This window comes from Schistocerca nitens, chromosome 4 (assembly GCF_023898315.1).
Source record: "Schistocerca nitens isolate TAMUIC-IGC-003100 chromosome 4, iqSchNite1.1, whole genome shotgun sequence".
In the NCBI taxonomy this organism is placed as follows: domain Eukaryota; kingdom Metazoa; phylum Arthropoda; class Insecta; order Orthoptera; family Acrididae; genus Schistocerca; species Schistocerca nitens.
In genome coordinates, this window is record NC_064617.1 from 110,715,303 (window position 1) to 110,734,808 (window position 19,506).

Consider the following 19,506-nt stretch of genomic DNA (forward strand, 5'->3'; position numbering starts at 1 on the left):
AAAATGTAATCTGTCTACAGAGGAGATTCCTTAAAAAACACTCATGTGACCCATCCCTGAATACTGCTCATATGTGTGGGACCCATACCATATAGCACTGACAGGGGGTATTGAATGCTAACAGGTTTGTTGCATCCGTTGTAAAATGTCATCGAGATGCTGAAAAAACAGAACTGGCAGTCTTTGGACTGAAGACCACAACAACAAGAAGAATTTTATCTCTTCATCTAACTAGGCCTATAGAATTCGTCATAAGCCTTCCAGAGTCACAACAACCCACTAAAAATCGGTATGAAACGTTATCCTTCTTAATCTTCGACGGGAATTCAGTGGACGAATGCTTTAAATTGAATTTCCTCGAAGTTCGACACGTAATCCAACCTTAAACTGCGTCAGTACAATATGCACAGAAAGATCTTGTTACGCTCTCTAAAAGCACGCTCACCCGGGGACTTATCTGGAAATTAGTGCCTGGCGGACTGAGAAACCTTTTCGTTTCACTCTTGTTAATGAGTTAAACACATTAGAAGCCTGAAAGCTTTTTGAGAATGAATAGCATCAAATGTACTCGAAATATTTGTTTGTTTTTAAGCTATGTCAAAATAAATTTACAGCAGGCGTTCAGACACTATGCCCTGAACCCGTTCACGATTCAATCTTTCGCAACAATGACCTCCCAACACGGCCGAGCATGGCAGCATTCTGTTTCGTGTCCTGAAATGAATCATCGATTCGGCAATCAGTTTAACTCTTATGAAGTTGAGTTATGTACACAAAGCCTTCGACATGACCCAAAGACGAAGTCAAGGAGCAATTAAATCAGGCACTCGCACTAGACAAACAAAATCACTTCCGACCAATGCAACGTTCCACAAAGTCGACAATTAGTTGATTTCACACAACAACAATGAAATGTGATGGTGTTCCATAATGAGAGGAACAGAGGTTGTTCCACACAGCAGGCAGTACTGGTGTGATGGCAGAAGTAAAATTTGTGGACCATAATTACTGACTATGACATGTACACTAATACTCTACAAACCACTGCGAAATGCGTGGCACAGGGTACTTACAATTGCACAATATACGAGGGCATTTCGAAAAGTAAAGATACAATGGCTCGCAATCCTTAAATAGAACATTTATTGAGAAAACGTCAGTTACATCTTATTAACTGGATTATTTGTTATTTTTCGACATAATAACCCCCGGTATCCAAACATTTGTTAAGTCGGAGCACAAGCTTTTGTATCCCACAGTCATAGAAGGTTGCCGCCTATTGTCGGAACCACATTTCAACTTCATCCCTGATCTCTTCATCGTCGTCGAATGATTTTCCACGAAGATGTGACTTCAGGTAACAGAAGACATGGAAGTCGGTGGGTGCAAGGTCCAGGCTGTATGGCGGATGGTCCAATACGTCCCATTTGAATTGTTTGAGTAGTGCTTTGGTTACGAGCGCTGTGTGAGGCCGAGTGTTGTCGTGAAGCAAGCGGACTCCACTTGTCAGCATTCCCCTGTGTTTGTTTTGAATTGCCCTTCGAAGACATTTCAAAGTCTGGCAATATGCAGCAGCATTAATTGTCGTCCCACGAGGCATAAATTCCAACAGAAGAATGCCTTGTCTGTCCCAAAAAACAGAAGCCATGATTTTCTTCGCTGAAATCGAAGTTTTGCATTTCTTGGCTTTTGATGAATTCAAATGGCGCCATTGCATTGATTGTTGCTGGGATTTAGGTGTATGGTGATAAACCCACGTCTGGTCACCTGTCACAATGTGATCAAGGAGCTCATCACCTGCTTCAGCATAGTGTGTGAGGAAGTCGAGTGCAAAGCCCATCCTTTTCTTTTTGTGTTCTTCCGTTAACAGTTTTGGACCCCAGCATGCACACAATTTCCTGTACCCTAACTTGACAGTCACAACCTCATAAAGAGTTGTCATTGACACGTCCGATATGATCTGATGCAATTCTTTCAATGTGAGACGTCTATTAGGACGAATTGCTTCCTCCGTTCTCCGAAGAAGGACATCAGAGATCACAGATGGCCGACCTGTTCTTTGTTCGTCATGAATATCGGTCCTACCTTCAGAGAAATGACTACACCATTTCATTACATTTTGTGTATTCATAATGGTCCCATAAACAGAAACAATTTCTTTGTGAATATCCGCTGGTCGCTGACCTTTTGCATGAAGAAAACGTATGACGGAGCGCACTTCGCATTTGGCGGGATTCTGAATCGGCACAGCCATTTTAAACACGACCTGCTCCAACCAGAAGCAACGTTCAACTGCCGAACGAACGCGAGGAGAAAGCTAATCGTTTAAGGTTAACCCCAGTGCTGCCAACTTGCTCGCCAAGACTCTTCTGTTCCTCTGGCTTACGGTGTATCTTTTACTTTCCGAAACACCTTCGTATTAGGATTTCCTCCCGTACCATTCGCTTATGCAGCGCAGCAAGAATGACTGCTTACACGTCACAGTGGGCGCTTGATTAGGACAGTTAATGCCTACTTTCCAAGGTTTGCCCATCCATGTTTTTCAGAATGTTCATGTTGCTGTCCCGTGAGTCAAACAAAACTTTCACATTTAGCGCTGCCCTTCTCTGCACACGTACTGCATCCCCTGATAGCGCTGTTTACTTCAGCATTATTCTAGGAGTAGTAAAACAAGCGTCTTGTAAACAATCTTCTTTGTATACTGATTGCATTTCCTCAGTATTCAACCAATGCCCGAACTCTGAGCCTTGCTTTACCTGCAAGTGGGCTAGTGTTTTCAGTTCATATCGCAACCAATTTTTACAACCAGCTATTTGTGTGAGTTGACTGGTTCTAATGGTAGCTTATTAATATTTTTTTTCAGGTGTACAATTTAAATTTTTGATCATTTAAAGCAGGATGCTAATCTTCAGCAGTTTGAATCTTATTGAGGTCTTGAATGAATGTTTTGTGCAGCTTTTTTTCAGGTAGTTCAGTACAGTTATCTGCATCATCAGGAAAACGACTGAGTCTACGTCAATATTTTCCGCCAGCTTATATTACACAATACGAACAGCTAGAATCCCCCAAAGCACTTGGCTGGGGCACGCCTGAAGTTACTGAAAAAATCATGGAGTAAATAAGGAGTAGGAATTCAAATTCCGTCTGTACCACTTAATTCGTGTCTGGGAGTTCCCCTGTGTTTTGTAGTTCGTTGGTGGAATTATCGTGCACAGATTTTCTGTACTGGACACACATAATATTTCGCTGCGTCACGGTTTATGGTCTCTAGGGCGTGCGTCATATGCAACATGAACAGATAAGATACAGATAAGAGTAGGTACAATGGCCAGCTTATGGACCTGGAGCAATGAACTTACGGCAGCTGTACTTTTAGAAGAGTTTTGTTATGTCGTTAGCGTGATTTACATCGCCCTGGTGAAATATGGTGTCCATACATAAAGCCATTCCACGTCCGTTTCCATGACAGACACACTACGGCGTTACTGCTTTCGTTAACTGTAGAAATGTAGTCTTTGTAGGCGAACATAAATCGTGAGCAGTTCACTTAATTTGGTGTGTCTCGACACGAACACACGTCAATTCATGGTTAGATGGAGTTTTAATGATTAAGCAGAAAAGTATGATACGCACGGAAGTCATTTGAAGACTTACAATGAGACACTGAATCAAAAATAGCTACTTTATTTCGGTCACATGTTGTCCTGCCTTCTTATTCTGAAAATTCATGTAATTTACATGGAATTTGACTGTCATCGGTCAAAAGCAGTGTTGAAGAATTATTGAACGCCTTCGATATGTTAAGTTCTTAGTTATTGTCGTGATGTCCAACGCTGGTATTATTTGTTATTATTTGTGTCTGGTGACCCTATAAGCTAACTGCGAACTTATCACTTACGAAAAATAACTTCTAATGACTTAAAAATGTAAATCAACCAACTAATTGGCAGTTAGTATTATATGTTGTTGTGTTTGTCTGGTGAATAGTAAGAGCTAACTGAGAGGTCATCAGTTATGAAAAGCAATTGTTGCTGACATGAGAGTGTAAATCAACCAGCTAATGAGCAGCCTGAACGCGGCTGAACTCATTCATGTATGTCAGCATTCCATTGTCGTCGCACGACTTATATCATTTTAGCGCGAAACAATGAAAGCGCCTAGAGTAGATTCTGCATCAGTCCTGAAAGACTTTCTTGTCACCAGCTGTCGTGCATTAAGAGTTCATTCATTCAGATGAAGTACTGTATTTCATAACTTGGATTTATTTAATCTTCCTTTTATGCATCAATACTTCATACGTGGCTGGCTTACCTAGCGGCGAATGCGTATCGCACTGAGGTTCTGTAAGAATAGTATACTGACTTTTTAAACTTCAGCGACGATCCCTGTAAATGCTTCTGCTCAAAGGTAAATGTTTTGACTTATGACACGACTGTGACAGAGCATGTAAATCTTTCTATTTGTTTTAGTTTGCATTTTATTAATCCTCAGAGAGGTCAGGTGCATTTACTGCCTTTAGATTTAATACATTCCCATCCCGGGTAGGCTGCCGAGCTATTTGTTGCAAGTAATTTTCAGAGAAGGCATGTAGTATTCTTTCGCAGGATATCGTGTCTCGCTCACCACTTACAAAACTGTAATTTTCCCAATCCATTGTTGTATGCTTACAGCCTCTTCCAGTAACGACAGTTTGATTGTGGAATGTTTGTATTAGCGAATTAACGGTTTCTCTACAGTTTTCACTTACGTCCACACACTCAATGCTGACTCTTGTGCAAACATAAATGTGAGAGCTGATCGCTGGTTTGCCGTTTCTCTGAAGGACATGTTATCTACAAATGGCTTAAGATTAAACTTACTAGAATAACAGCATCTTCTGCAATATGTATAGATAATATAGTGAGCAGTATCAACTGTGGTGCTACAGGAAAGTTCATCTTCGTATTAGGGATATCTGACCATCCAGCTTTTTTATCTCATTGCCACATCTGGATAAAACTGTAACAGTGAAAAGAGTAAGGAACTTAAGCCAACAAAATGTGAATACATTTGTCTCAAGAGTAAATGAAACTTCCCGGTCGTTCAATAAGCGGTAATCAGTAAACACAAGCTACAATGTTTTCGTATCAGAATTCATGATTTTTTTTCAATGAATGTTTCCCCTTCATAACAGCACGTGACAAAAACTGTAAAAAAAACTCGTGGATAACTGAAAGCATCTAAGATCTCTAGTATTAGAAACAGGAAACTGCATATGGAAGCAAAGAACAACCATGGTGCAGCGTTTGTCGGCTACGTAAACAAATAAAAAATAATATTTGACAGAATAGTTGAACATGCAAAGCAAATGGCAAACAGTAAATACCGTACATATCAGTTGCCACAAATAAATCAATAGCTATATGACAGATTGCCAAGAGTGAAATAGGCGCTGAAAAAACAAAAAGTTTTAACCGTGAATTAGAAGTAGATTCCAAACTCCAGACACATACGCAAAGAATTCAACAGGTATTTTGTAAATTCTAACCAAATCGATGATCTCCTACCTCCACACCTAAGTCCCAATATAATACGACAGAGATCAGGAGATTTCAATTTTACTCATGTACCCTATGAAGTGTCTAACATAAATAAAATCATTCTGAATAAATAAAATCCATAAAAAATCTCAAATCTGTGGACTGGGATGAAATTCCGACAAAAATAATAAAGGCAGAATCTGATAATATTGCACCCCAACTCTGTCACATAAACCAATCGTTCGATGAGGTCTACTTTCCGGACAGGCTGAAGTATGCGGAAATTCGACCCATCTACAAAAAGGGCAGATAGGAGAAAATAGGATATTTTCGCCCAGTATCAATAAACTAAATTCCGCTTGAACAGGGCATGAAGGCCGAACTGTACTGACCGGCCGTCATGTCATCCTTTGCCCACAGGCGTCACTGGATGCAGTTATGGAGGGGCATGTAGTCAGCACACCGCTCTCCCGGCCATATGTCAGTTTACGAGACCGGAGCCGCTACCTCTCAGTCATGTAACTCTTCACTTTGCCTCACAATGTCCCAAACTCTGACCCTTGCTTTACCTGCACGTGAGCCTATATGATCTTTCCAGTTCATACCGCAACCAATTTTTACACCCAGCTGTTTGTGTGATTTAACTACTTCTGGTGCACCCTGCTTGCCAACAACGATCGGCGGATCGGATGGTCACCCATACAAGTACTTGTTCAACCCTTCATTTCAGTGATCTGATGGTGTTTCCACTGTGGCGCTCCCAGTTTCAATACTACCAATTATTTCTAAATTATTTGAGCGGCTAGTATGTAACCAATTAGATAAATACAACAAGAAAGTAATATTATTAACAATCAGTATGGATATAGGAAGGGCTGAAGCACAGTGCACGCTGTTAATGAACTAATCTCTAAAATAAGTGACCTCAGCAAGGCATTTGATAACCATAAGTACCTGCTCTTCAGATTAGCTTCTTATGTCTTCCATCGAAAATCTTTAAGATGATTCACACCTTACCTCAAAGATAGGAAACAGAGGGTAGTTATACAACATAAGGGCGAAACAGCTTACTCTATTTGGAAGGAAATACAAGCAGACATACCCCAGTGGTTCATACTAGGCCCATTACTGTTTCTATATAATATAAATGACATACCAGGTAAAGTAACTTCAGATATGATTCTGTATGCAGATGATTCAACAGCAGTAGTCTGCTGTAAAAACACTGAAGAATTAGCACAGAAAACGAAGCATACTCTTCAAGAACTAGAAAAATGGATAAACAATAATACTATGAAACTAAGCCTAACAAAAACACAAACTATATGAAGTAGTATCTTTTCTTTCGTACATGTCCAAAAGAACAGATACCATCGGTGACCATGCAGCTCTCTTAGAATGAAATGATAATTAAATCAAGAACCTAAGCTGTCGACAGGCATTGATATACATCAACGGGGACAGTTGGAAATGTATGCCCCGACCGGGACTCGAACCCGGGATCTCCTCCTTACATGGCAGACACTCTATTCATCTGAGCCACTGAGGGCACAGAGGATAGTGCGACTGCAGGGATTTATCCCTTGCACTCTCCCCGTGGGACCCACATTCCCAACTTAATGTCCACACACTACATTCATAGTGTCCCTGCCCATTACACTCATTACTCACAGTAGACAATCTTACGGAGTCCTGTAAGAGTTCAGGCAATGCGTGTGCATTCAGCACAGAAGAATAAGGTCAACAGCCAGTTAGCCTTAACAATATGAAGATGGTTTCTGTTCTTTCAGACATGTCCGGCCATTGACCTTCTTCTTCTGTACTCGATGCACACGCGTTGCACGAACTCTTGCGGGACTCAGGAAGATTGTCTGCTGTGAGTAATGAGTGTATTGGGCAGGGGCACTACAAATGTAGTGTGTGGACATTAAGTTGGGAATGTGGGTCTCACAGGGAATGTGCAAGAGATAAATCCCTGCAGTTGTACTATCCTCTGTGCCCTCAGTGGCTCAGATGAATAGAGTGCCTGCGATGTAAGCAGGAGATCTCGGGTTCGAGTCCTGGTCGGGGCACACATTTTCAACTGTTCCCATTGATGTATATCAACACCTGTCGATACCTTATGAGCTTGATTTAATTATCATTTCAAATCACAAACTGTACACTTCATGACCAAACAAACTGTTGAATATATTACACAGTTAAGTTATGAAAGCAGAGAAGTGATAACGGCAGAAAGTGTTAAATTTCTTGGAGTGACCATAAACTGATCATCTGGATTGCTTACTGAAGCGGTTAAGTAGTTTTGGTTACACAATGAGGGTTCTAAATGAAGTAGGTGACTCACCTGTTAGGAAAATTGTGTATCATGCATATTTTATATCAACTGTAGGATATGGCATAATTTTTTGGGCTGTTGAAAAGAAGCCTCATCAGTGTGTTCAAGCTATAGAAAAAAATTATCAGAGCTATGACTGGAACAAATAATAGACAATCATACAAACCTTCATTTGCAAGCCTTGCCTTATTGATAATTCCTTCTGTGTTTACATACCAAACACTTCTCTTTGAGTTAAAAAACCCACTTCTTTTTTCAGCAAGTCACAAAGAAGATTACATGTTAGCTTGCCACAGGCTAACTTTATTTGAAAATACTCCATATTATATGCTTTGAAACTTAGCAATAAAATGCGTTCAAACTTCAAGGAGTGTTAGCTGGAACCCACAGGTGCAAACGTTGAAAAATATTTCAAAAGCAAATGGTACTACAGTGTGGATGATTTTATAAATGAGGAAGACAAGTAGCAGATATTTCATTTGTTTTGTTTTTCAGTTTTTTCTACATTATGTTCTATGTGTATGCTTATGTTCTCTTTTAATGGAGGTATATGTTCTTTTTACATGTGTCCATACTTATAAACCATATATTGTCTTAACTGTGTATCTAAATATGAAGATGTATATATTTATATACTCCTTTTATGCAAGTATTTGATCTTATTATGTCCATATTTATAAATTAGAGAAACAAACATGAAAAATACTTGAAAAGAAAGATTTTGAATCACTATGGAAAATTGGGAACATCCATATGCTTTCTTTTAATGTATCTTGTTTCAAGGTATGCTTAGGTAGGCATAGAATTGATATGTGTTTACAAAATATGACAGTATACATGTGATGTGTTATGAAAGAACCTGTGACCACTGGAGACAGTGCCACAAGTTCCTCCGAAAAATTATAACACAACACACACACAAATGTCATACTAACAAATGTAAATGCACCTGATGATAGAGGTTTAAACCTTTGAAACGCATCGTGGAGATAAATAAACAGTGAATGGTAACAGTAAACTTGTTGTTTCATTTAACAGAATTTTTCATTGAGCAGCCACCAATGTTTCAGTCAAATGATTGTATATAACATGTTATGTGACAATAAAGATTCTATACTATAACAATTTCATATGCAACTTCTGTTTCTACTTCGGTGGATTTGAGTGACTTGTCACTGTGACAAATACACATCTGCCTTTCCTGTTAGCCCATCCATTCAATATACACTTAGATTTGACCCTGATAATGTCACTGCCAGCAATTTTGGGGTTTATCCAGCTTTACATGTAGTATTATATGAGCTTCAAAGCTTTTTAGGACTACTTCAAACTGTGAGACTCATTTGTGAATGCTTCAGAAGTTGATTACAAAGCTTTGAATTGATTCATATGTCATGGCATTTCTTCTTTTACTAATACTTCAGGGTCTCCTCTTCACTGATTATAAAAATTATGGGCATTAAGCACCAGTACCTTATAGACTGCTGTCACTCCAGAAGTGTCAGACAGGATTTTCATCTATTGTGCCAGTATTCCCTGAAAGAAGTATAATGCAAGGTAATGAATAGAATATGCATTTAAAAAATACAATCACTCAAGAAACTTATGTGCACTTTGAATTTCGGAATGACCATCACAAGGAAATGTCCCAATTACAGTTTCGTATTCGACAGCAACTTTTCTTTGTCATGCACTGTTGAAACAGTAAAATAAGATTTAATGTCAGAATCATATGTCTTTGAAACAAGTACAGTCTGGTGCAGGACCACCTAACCTTCAAAACTTCAGAGAGACTAATAAAACTTCTGCAGTGACAGTTTATTAGCATCTTGGTGTGGCTTTTGAGACGGAGTCTAGTAGTTTTCAACAGCAAACACAATTTTCATGGGGGCATATCTGACAATTGAGTCAGCTTGGAGACACTGGGAAGCATGCAAACCAAAATGTCAGATTGAGGCATTGTGCTGTCAGAGCAGATGACATCATAACAAGGGTTACTTCTACATAATTTCCAATCCTCTTCCATTTTTTATCCAGAAAACACTGGTTGCTCAGCTGTGCAGCAAATAGTTATGTTACTTTCCAAAGTACCTCCGAAACTAATTATTATTTTGGGGTAACATCAGCACTCATACATCAGAGTTGCCTACCTTTGAGATCTTAACATGCTACCATGATTTTTTACCTCTCCTGGTCTTTCAAAGATGTTTAAGATCAGATAAACTAAGCCTCATCTCCTTGGAGATGTATCAAGTTCGACCTACTTTTCCTATTTTCATTCACTAATATAGTATGGCATTGCATTTTGGGGTACCTTGTCATTGGGGAACAGTGTTCATTGCACAGACGTGTATAGTGGAGATATTATGGGGTATTTACTACATAAATATTTATACACTTATAACATCTATTCCCTTATGAAGTCTGTTGTCAATAATCAGTCACAATTCAAAGACAACAGTAACATTCATTATTATAATACTAGGAGGTATGACTTATGTTACCCATTCTACACCCTCAGTGGGGCACATGGAAGGAGTAAGGTTTCAGCCATAAAATCTTTGATCCCTATCCCAGAGAGGTGAGGAGTTCAACAGACAATAAAATTAACTTCAAACACTAACTTAAATATTATCTGCTTGAAAACTACTTCTACTCGTTGTATCATAAATGCAAAAATGACTTGTTCCATAGCAGAACAACATGATCCATGGAACATGCAAATAGTTTAAGTTTCTCTATGCTTGCAGAGTGATCTACATATCACAGCTGGCACCGTAACACTGTCATAACCACAAAGTTTTAATTTTCAAGTTCTCTGCAATAAATTATTAAAGGTCTGGTGTAACAAGTTCTGTCTCAAACCACACAAATGCTTTATAAATGACAGAAAGATTAAAATTTTTTCCATTGACACTGTTTATTTGTTGTTATCATAGCCAAAAATGTATTATGTTGGTGCATACGTTCATAGCATTTTTGTTTGGTATGTTTGTATTCCAGTCGTTTATTTATTTATTGTCATTTTTATTTCACAATTGCTGTTTGAGTTTATATATTATATTTGGAGATAGTGAGTGGAGCTGCAAACACTAGAAAATGGACTACCAAATCAAGAAATCAGAACATTTCTGATTTAGTCTTCTGTCTGAGTACAATAATGGGGTGATACTAGAGGCGGCACCCAGAAAGATTTGCGCCGTGTATGAGATAAGCACTGCAGGAAAACAGTTTTCTTGTTTTAAGGAAGATAGTTTTGACATTAGTGGCTCTGCATGTTCAGGAAGACCTTCAAAGTTAGATGAAGATTGTTCAAATACATTAATCCACAATGATCCACATCAATGTACTCGAGAACTGGCAAATGTGATGAACTGTGATCATTCCGCCATCGTCCAACACTTGCACGCAATGGAGAAGGTTCAAGAATAGGGTGTATGGGTACTGTATGCTCTAAGTCAAAATCACAAAAATCAGCAGGTTGTCATATGTCAACCTCTGCTTGCTCAACATCAACTGGCTTGTGAACAACACCAACCATTCCCACCCTGTATCATTACTGGTGAAGAGAAATGGTGTTTTTATGATAATATAAGGAAAAGAAAGGAATGGTTGAGCACAAAAAAAGACCTACACACATCCACAAAAGATAATGTTATGCATTGGATGGAACATCGGCAGTGTGGTGTACTACAAATTGATTCCCCGAGGTGCAATCATCACTTTTGACATTTATTGCCAACAACTGAGACATCTTACAGACACAATATAAGAACAATGACCAGGAGGACTGCATGAAGTGAAGCTACTCCATGATAATGCCCTCCTGCATTCTACTGGACAACACAGTAGAGGAGCTTGGAAGTCAATGTGCACCCACGTTATTCATCTCATCTTGGCCTATCAGATTTTCATCTTTCCGTTCTATATTGAACAGCCTCCAAGGAACTTCCTTTCTGGGTGAAAATGCACTCTGAAAGTGGCTCAATGTGTTCTTTGCATCAAAATCACATGATTTCCAGAGTCACAGAAGTGGGAAGTTACTCCACAGTTGGCAGACTACTATGAACAATGAAGGAGAATGGACTATTGATGACTAAAGCCTCTGTTGTGTGTATCTGTTATATTTATTATTTATGGGAAAACTCGACAGACTTAAGCAACAACCCAATAGTAATGAAAAACAATTGCTGAGCAACTGTGGCTCTTGAAATGCAGTTTTGATTAATAAATATGTTTCATAGCAACTGCTAACAGACACAATTTGTTCATATTGTGCTTAGATTGTTATTGATGCAACTTGTTTAAAGATGAAATAATATGGCAGTAAAATTGCCTAAACAGTTTGTTCTTCTATAATCTAACAATGAGGATGGCTTGCAATGGTTAAGACATGTATTCAGAACATGCGGCTTTTAATCACTGTCAGCTACACTGATACAGATTTTCCATTGCGTACCTACTTCCTTCTCCCCTTGTACTCTAACTGATGTAGTGGTATGTCTAAAATCTATTCAACACTGGTTTTCTTTTCTCATATCTATTTTCCCTTAGCTAATAACATGCTAGAACTTCAAAGTGGGAAATGTGGACTTGTTTCAGAAGTTTGTCATTCCAACCTCATATGCATGTAATTTCTTTGACTATAATTTAATATTTTACAAGTACTAAGGTAGTATTTTGATAGGTTGGTGTGGTTGTGGACAGAAGATATATACACAGGTTTAACATTTAGGTCTTATTTTATTAACAGCAGCTTGATGGAAAATAAAATTAACATATAACTGACAAGGTATAGAAAAGAAAAACATGGCACTATAAAATTTAAATGTTGCTGCTATATTCTCAGTATACAGACATTTGTGTATACAAATAAGTATATTCATGCATGTCCAGTAACACATTCAAGCAACTAACACAGATATTCATATAAAAGCATGAAAGCAAAAATATCTATAACCGCATCTCACCACACACATTCACACACACACACACACACACACATACACACACAGGGTAAGAGAGGAACACAAAATAAAGAGGGTCCAGGGCCATATACCCTCCTCTCGATTCACACTCACACAAGAATATACAAACCCATGCTGGCTTGAACATACACACATGAATATTTACATGTCTAAATCCATTCAACAATACATAATTACACTGGAAACACTGGGCATGAAGTATATACAAGGCACTTTCATTCTCTGTATAAAAATTCAACTTTCACACATAACACATTATCAAACTATAAAGATTAACAGATTCCACGATTGTCAGCTTTAACATATTTGACAACAGAGATCTTTGCTTAAAGTATAATTAACATCTCTTTTAACATTAACATTTTCATTAAACAATACCATGATTACAGAATGAATATTTTAATTATGGTACGATACTCTAGTTATTCACTTCATTTAACAAAATACAGGTTTTAAAATATGCATTATACTTTTATTTGTAACATGGTTTAGATCTGGATTCATATATTTTTGCAAGTTTTTATATAGGTAAAACTATGCACTCTTAGCAACAAAATCCAATGGCCTCTTTCTGTTACAGAAGTCTGTACTTAGGAACACGAATGTGCAATTGTGAGGTAATCTGAAATTTTTGTATGTGAACCATGTCTCGACAGAAAGAACTAAATCGGGAAATAGGCATCTGGCACACAAGCTATAAATTCAATCTTTCAGAAACATATTTACCTGGCACAAAGTATGGCACAATTCAGGTTACTTGATTTGATAATAAGGTGGACAAGTTTACAATATCATATCTGATGCTTTGTTGTCATAGGTGTCAGAATAATGAAGCAAATGGAGACATATTTTTACAGATTCTTGATGTTATTCTTTCATAATCATGCATATGATTATTAATATTTAAGAAGAGTGTGTATTTGATGCAATTCATAGTCCTTAGTTCTTTAATTCGTATGTAAATCAAATATTTACTTTTGCATATTACACCACTTTCAATGTTGGTCAAACTATGTGATTATGGATGGTGAAAGAAAACGAAAAAACAAGGAAGAAAAGAAAATGAACACCGTATTGTAAGTACGGAATATAAAATAATAACAGGAGGCTCATTTTGATTGAAATACTTATTTTTATACAATAAACTACAACATACAAGAGAGGACCAGTTGTATAGAATTTCTACACATTTCTTTGGACTACATTTACTAACAGTGGCAGGTACCAGATTCTAATATTCTTACACCAGATAAATTTTGCATACAAGTTTTTAAATCAAACTGCATCTCCTCAATATTACCACATTAATGTAAAAATACCTTCCTTCTCACAGACTTCACACAGCTTCTGTAAATCCATTATAAACGGTAATGGCCATTACCAGCTCCATGTGAGGTCATAATATACTACAATAAAGCTCTTCCTTGAATATTGGAAGTCAAAAATTTCTTCAAACATTACGACCACATAATGGGACAAAATTACATCATGTTTGTTTTTAGGAACATTTTGACAATGCTAACGGACTGTATCTCATCTCTCATCTCTCTTGACTAGTAAATATGAAAGTTATGCAGTTTTTTTCAGAAAAACTATGGAAATAGAGCAATGCAAAATTATTGACAATTCAATTAGACAATGCCAATTTCCAACACGCTTCACATATTTCAAAATACTATTTTATGGCAACTTTCTGACCAGTTGACGATGACGAAACAACTTTTCTAGATATAATGTACATTTACTTGTTTTCCATAGCATGTAACATTATTTTCACTGTGCTGTCAGCCCTGCCTGTATTTAGATTATCACTGAGTAAAATAATATAGTTGTTCACATTAAGAGACAGTTCCACATTAACAGACAGTTCAGGTGAATGGTGCAGGATGGCACAAAACATTCTGAACCAAAAGGTTTCAATTTTCTGGTCTCTATAATGGAAACAGTTTGTTTACATTACTCTGATACTACAATTCGTGTCTGGAAAGTCATCCTAAATGGTGGCACAGAACTTTTCATACAGGTGGCTGTAAATGATATCTTGTAGTTGAAATGTAGTAAAAGTAAGTACCTCAGTTTCTAGCTAATTCACTTTCACTGTAAACATGGCACACTTTTCAACAGAAATGAGGAAAAAGTGTTAAAGTGGAAGTATGTTTCTCATTTATTGAAATGGAAACAGTGATATTATACAACAAGACAGGTCTGACAAGTTTACTTGAAGGGTCTGCATTGAAATTTGAATGTTCCATCACTTTACTCATCAAACATTTTGTACTACTGTTAATTTATGCAAATATACAAGAGTATGGCAAAATCTCTCACATATTGACAGAAATTGATATTTTGTTCCCGAATTACACCATAAAGAAAATATTGTTGATAAAGTTTCCTGACAAGGTCTGTTTCCACCATAATAATGAGGAGAATGACAGGTGGAAAATGCAGAAAAAACAACTTAACAAATGGTTATGATTGCAAGATAAAAAGCATAGTTTTTGGATTATTTTTATCCAAACTGGACAAAATTGGGACAAAACAATGTCCAAAATGAATGTGGTCTTCGTAAACACCAAAACTGCCATGTTTCTGTGTGTAAAAGTTTGTGGAATTTGTACGTTTATGCAATATGTAACTTGATACTCATGACAACAGTTAAAGCTAAACACACAGAAATGGTTCATCATTTCATGTGTCACCCTGTGAGGTACAACGGGACATCTCAGTTGCATACATTGTCTTTGTTATGTGGCAGCCACATGATTGTCGTTGTACAAATGAAGGTAAATGAGCAATTCCCACATAATAAGGCCATAAATGGAGTTATGTGCATGTACTTGTATGAATAACATTCAGCGACTTTCTGTCCTACTTTGTGGTAGACATTGGAATTATGATTTGTATTTATCCTTTTCATTAGAAATTAACCATGGAGCATAATGACAAACTGTTGACAAATACGTCCACATCCAGCATAAAATTGCAAATCTGTCTAGTGACTGCACACAATTCCTTTTTTAAAATAAATAATATGTTTTAGACAATGCAGAAGATTTGCTGCTACTGAAATGAGAAGATCTTAAGAGCTGCAAGACTCCACTCAGAAAATTTCCACTTAAATAAGTGAGAAAGACAAAGTCACTACAAATATCGTCAGATACACCAGCTGGACCCATATCTCATAAAATTTATAGCTGAAAACGTGTCACAGGAAAAATATAATCTTTCTTTCAGCACTGTAGATGTCTGTGGTAAAATTCACGGAATGGTTTAAAACTCATGTCTGAATCAATCTGGTACATTTCCTAACAAATTCCCTGTGTGTTTACTGAGGCACTTCCACAACAGATAACTTCACATCATTCCACAATTAACTAATGATGTAAGGAAATTTAGTTAATCAGTTAATTTGTATGTTCTCATATAAAAATCTGTAGCACCATTCTCACCCCCAGAATATATGAAGTATGAAGAATGAGACAAAAGAATACGCTTTGTTTTCAAATGAGATAATGAGCACATCCCTCTGTCAAAATTTGAGACATTATCACAGCAGTCTTAAAGGACAGGCAAGCTACAGCTAATTGAAAAATACACATATGGAGAAGCACATTCTCAAAACGTGAAATGGCTACAAGACACACACTGCACAACACCTTTTCTGGTGTCCTCAATGGATTGTCAATCACTTTTAGTGACTTCTTCTACAAATGTAAACAAACAAGTCAACACTTTCAAATTATTTTAGTTCAGTTGTGCAGTGTTCTATTATCAGTTTGTTTTATCTCTTAAATGTACAATATTTCTTAATATAGAGTAATCTTGTATCACAGCACCTGGTACACACATGCAGTTCAGAAGCTCTGCAGTAAACTTTGTGCACAAATGCCAGTTGAAAACACTATGCTGACACAGCCAACACATAAAAGCTGTCATTTTCTGGTTCAGCAACATGTCTTTTACAAATGTGAACCACAACGTAAAATATCTCATTTGAAATCTTCATTTCCTTCAATCCTTCTTGTTTTAACACAAGTATTGCAAATCAGTGATACCACGACACCACTACAATATGGTAAAGTACGTTTCACGTCAAGCACCATGAATGCTGTTTGGCTTTTATTATCACTTCAAGTCTGCATATCCACTTCAAAGTAGTGTGACAGATACAAACAGACAGTTATGCTGGATAAATCATTCCTTTGTCCGTAGTTGAAACTTTGGAGGATTGTCTTCATGAAACTGATCTGGTGCTGACCACCGTCTTTTCCTAGGATGTGATTGTTGTTGATGCAGTTGCTGAATGTGTTGTTGCTGATGTTGCTGGTGCTGGTGCTGCTGCTGTTGTTGTTGTTGTTGTTGTTGCTGCTGCTGCTGCTGCTGCTGCTGCTGCTGTTGCTGTTGCTGTCTCTGCTGCAACTGCTGCTGTTGCAGTTGCATTTGTTGTTGATGGTGTTGCTGTTGCTGCTGCTGTTGCTGCTTCTTATGTTGCTGGGAATGGTGTGGCGGGCTTCGTGGTGTTAGAGATATGCAAACATCTCCAACTTGAAGGCGATGACATTTGAGCCCGTAACGCTGCATGGTTCTCTCTGGAGAACACGATGCCCAACCTTGTCCATATACAAAGAACGGTTGCTCCGCTGGGCATTCGTACTCGACCTGCAGATAAAAGATGCAATACGTCAGCATACACATACAGTGGAAGTTGTAGGTGGTATGTTACCTACACAAACTCTGAAATCAACATGGTGGCTGCTTGGTTTACTTCTGTCAACCAGTCACAGCACAGGATGCATAGCATAGTCAGCTAATCACAGTACATGACACACGACTCAGGTTGTGATTAGATTTGGACCTAATATCACAACTTAAATTGGTGAGAATTAAATTAATATGCTCAGTCATGTGTCCTGCACTCTGATTGCCAACAGGAGCAAACCGAGCAGCCGCCATGCCAGTATCAGTGTTGGTAAAGGTAATACACCATATCTGCTGGTTTACATATTAATTCTTGTGTATTACAAAATATGCTGTTTCAGTGATATATGGCACTACAGATCTCGTCAAAATGCATCCTTTTTTTGTATGCTTTGTTGTGCTAAAGTGGAAGGAACTGCTATGCTGGCATTTAAAACTGGTAACTTCAATTAACATATCGTATAAGAAAACTTTTGTTAGACAGATGCAACATAATAAAAAGAAATACAACAACCAAGTAAATTTATTTATATTTAATTCAAATACAATACTTTCCCAAACAATTGGAATTAAAATGGATGTTTCAAATAATCTTAGTGTCTAATTGGTTTTCATCTGCACTTCGTACTAATGACGCAACTTTTAATGCAGTTTCGAACCAGCAGAATCCCACTGACTATTCTTCTAAATGTTTTAATGATCTCACCAACCAAAGTGCCACACTGGGGATTTGATGTGAGGGGGGGGGGGGGGGGTTGAGAGATGAATGTCGATTCAATTCATATCAGCTGTTCACCGAAAAATTCATCTCAATAAGCCCATACAAAATAATTACATCTACGTTCTCTACTACTGTATGAAACACTGTATCACAATTTTCCTATTTTACATTTTTCTGGTACAGGCTCCTGGGCAGTGTGTAAAGATCTTACAGAATCAGCCTTCTGATCGAAATCGACTACTCACTGTGGGTGCATGTCACGTGCTTGAATGTAAACCAGCCACGAACCACTTCATACGTGGGACTGTGATGTCGGTGATCAGCCGACCAAGCCAAGAGTGGACGCACACACAGAAACAGTACAGTGTGGCATCCACTGCTAACATTGTAAGTTAACCTTTTCTCACCTACCACAGTAATGGGCTTCATGTAATTTTAATATTTATTTTGTTGGTCACTTCGTTTTCGTGACTGCAAAGACTGTGTGAGGACCTGGTATTTTTCCTACTAGCGGTCTCCCACATAAAAGACGAAATATCTGAAAGCAAAATTGTATTTACGTTTTACAACTTCTGGACAAAAAAAAGCTTCACTGTGCATAAATACGAGCGTAAATAAATAAACGTTTCTAATACAAATTGTTTCAACTGTGAAAATTCACATCTGTCTAACGAGAAAAATAATTTTCACGTACGAGGTGCGGCTAGAAAAAAACCGGACTGATGCTGGAAAAAACATTTATTTACAATTATTTACAATTTCATGTTATCTCCTTCAATGTACTCTCCTCCTCGGTCTCTACACCGCTCCATACGAATTTTCCACTGTTCATAGCAATGCTGCAGATCATTTTCGGTAAGTCCATACATTACTTCCGTCGCTTTTTCTTTTACTGCTTCAACAGTCTCAAATCTAGTTCCTTTCAAAGCTGACTTGACTTTAGGGAAAAGAAAAAAGTCACAGGGGGCCAAATCAGGTGAGTAGGGTGGATGATCTAAGATGGGAATGTTGTGTTTTGCCAATAACGTCTTCACTGACAACGCACTGTGAGCTGGGGCATTGTCTTGGTGAAGTATCCATGACTTTTTTCTCCACAAATCGTTCCGTTTTCTCCGTACTCGCACACGTAGGGTAGCCAGGACGCTAATGTAGTAATGCTGATTCACTGTTTGTCCCTCTGGTACCCAATCAATGTGCACAATCCCTTTGATGTCAAAAAAACAATCATCATTTCCTTGAATT

General features: G+C 37.8%; 1 protein-coding gene across 1 annotated transcript in view; it reads right to left on the minus strand.

Moving 5' to 3' along the window:
- Window positions 1–12,675: 12,675 nt before the first annotated feature.
- LOC126252148 (ataxin-1) overlaps window positions 12,676–19,506 on the minus strand; it is a 36,621-nt gene continuing 29,790 nt past the window's right edge. The window contains exon 6 of the mRNA XM_049953016.1: window positions 12,676–17,504. Coding sequence (XP_049808973.1) covers window positions 17,040–17,504 — 465 coding nt within the window. The 3' untranslated portion in view covers window positions 12,676–17,039. The remainder of the gene's footprint in view (window positions 17,505–19,506) is intronic.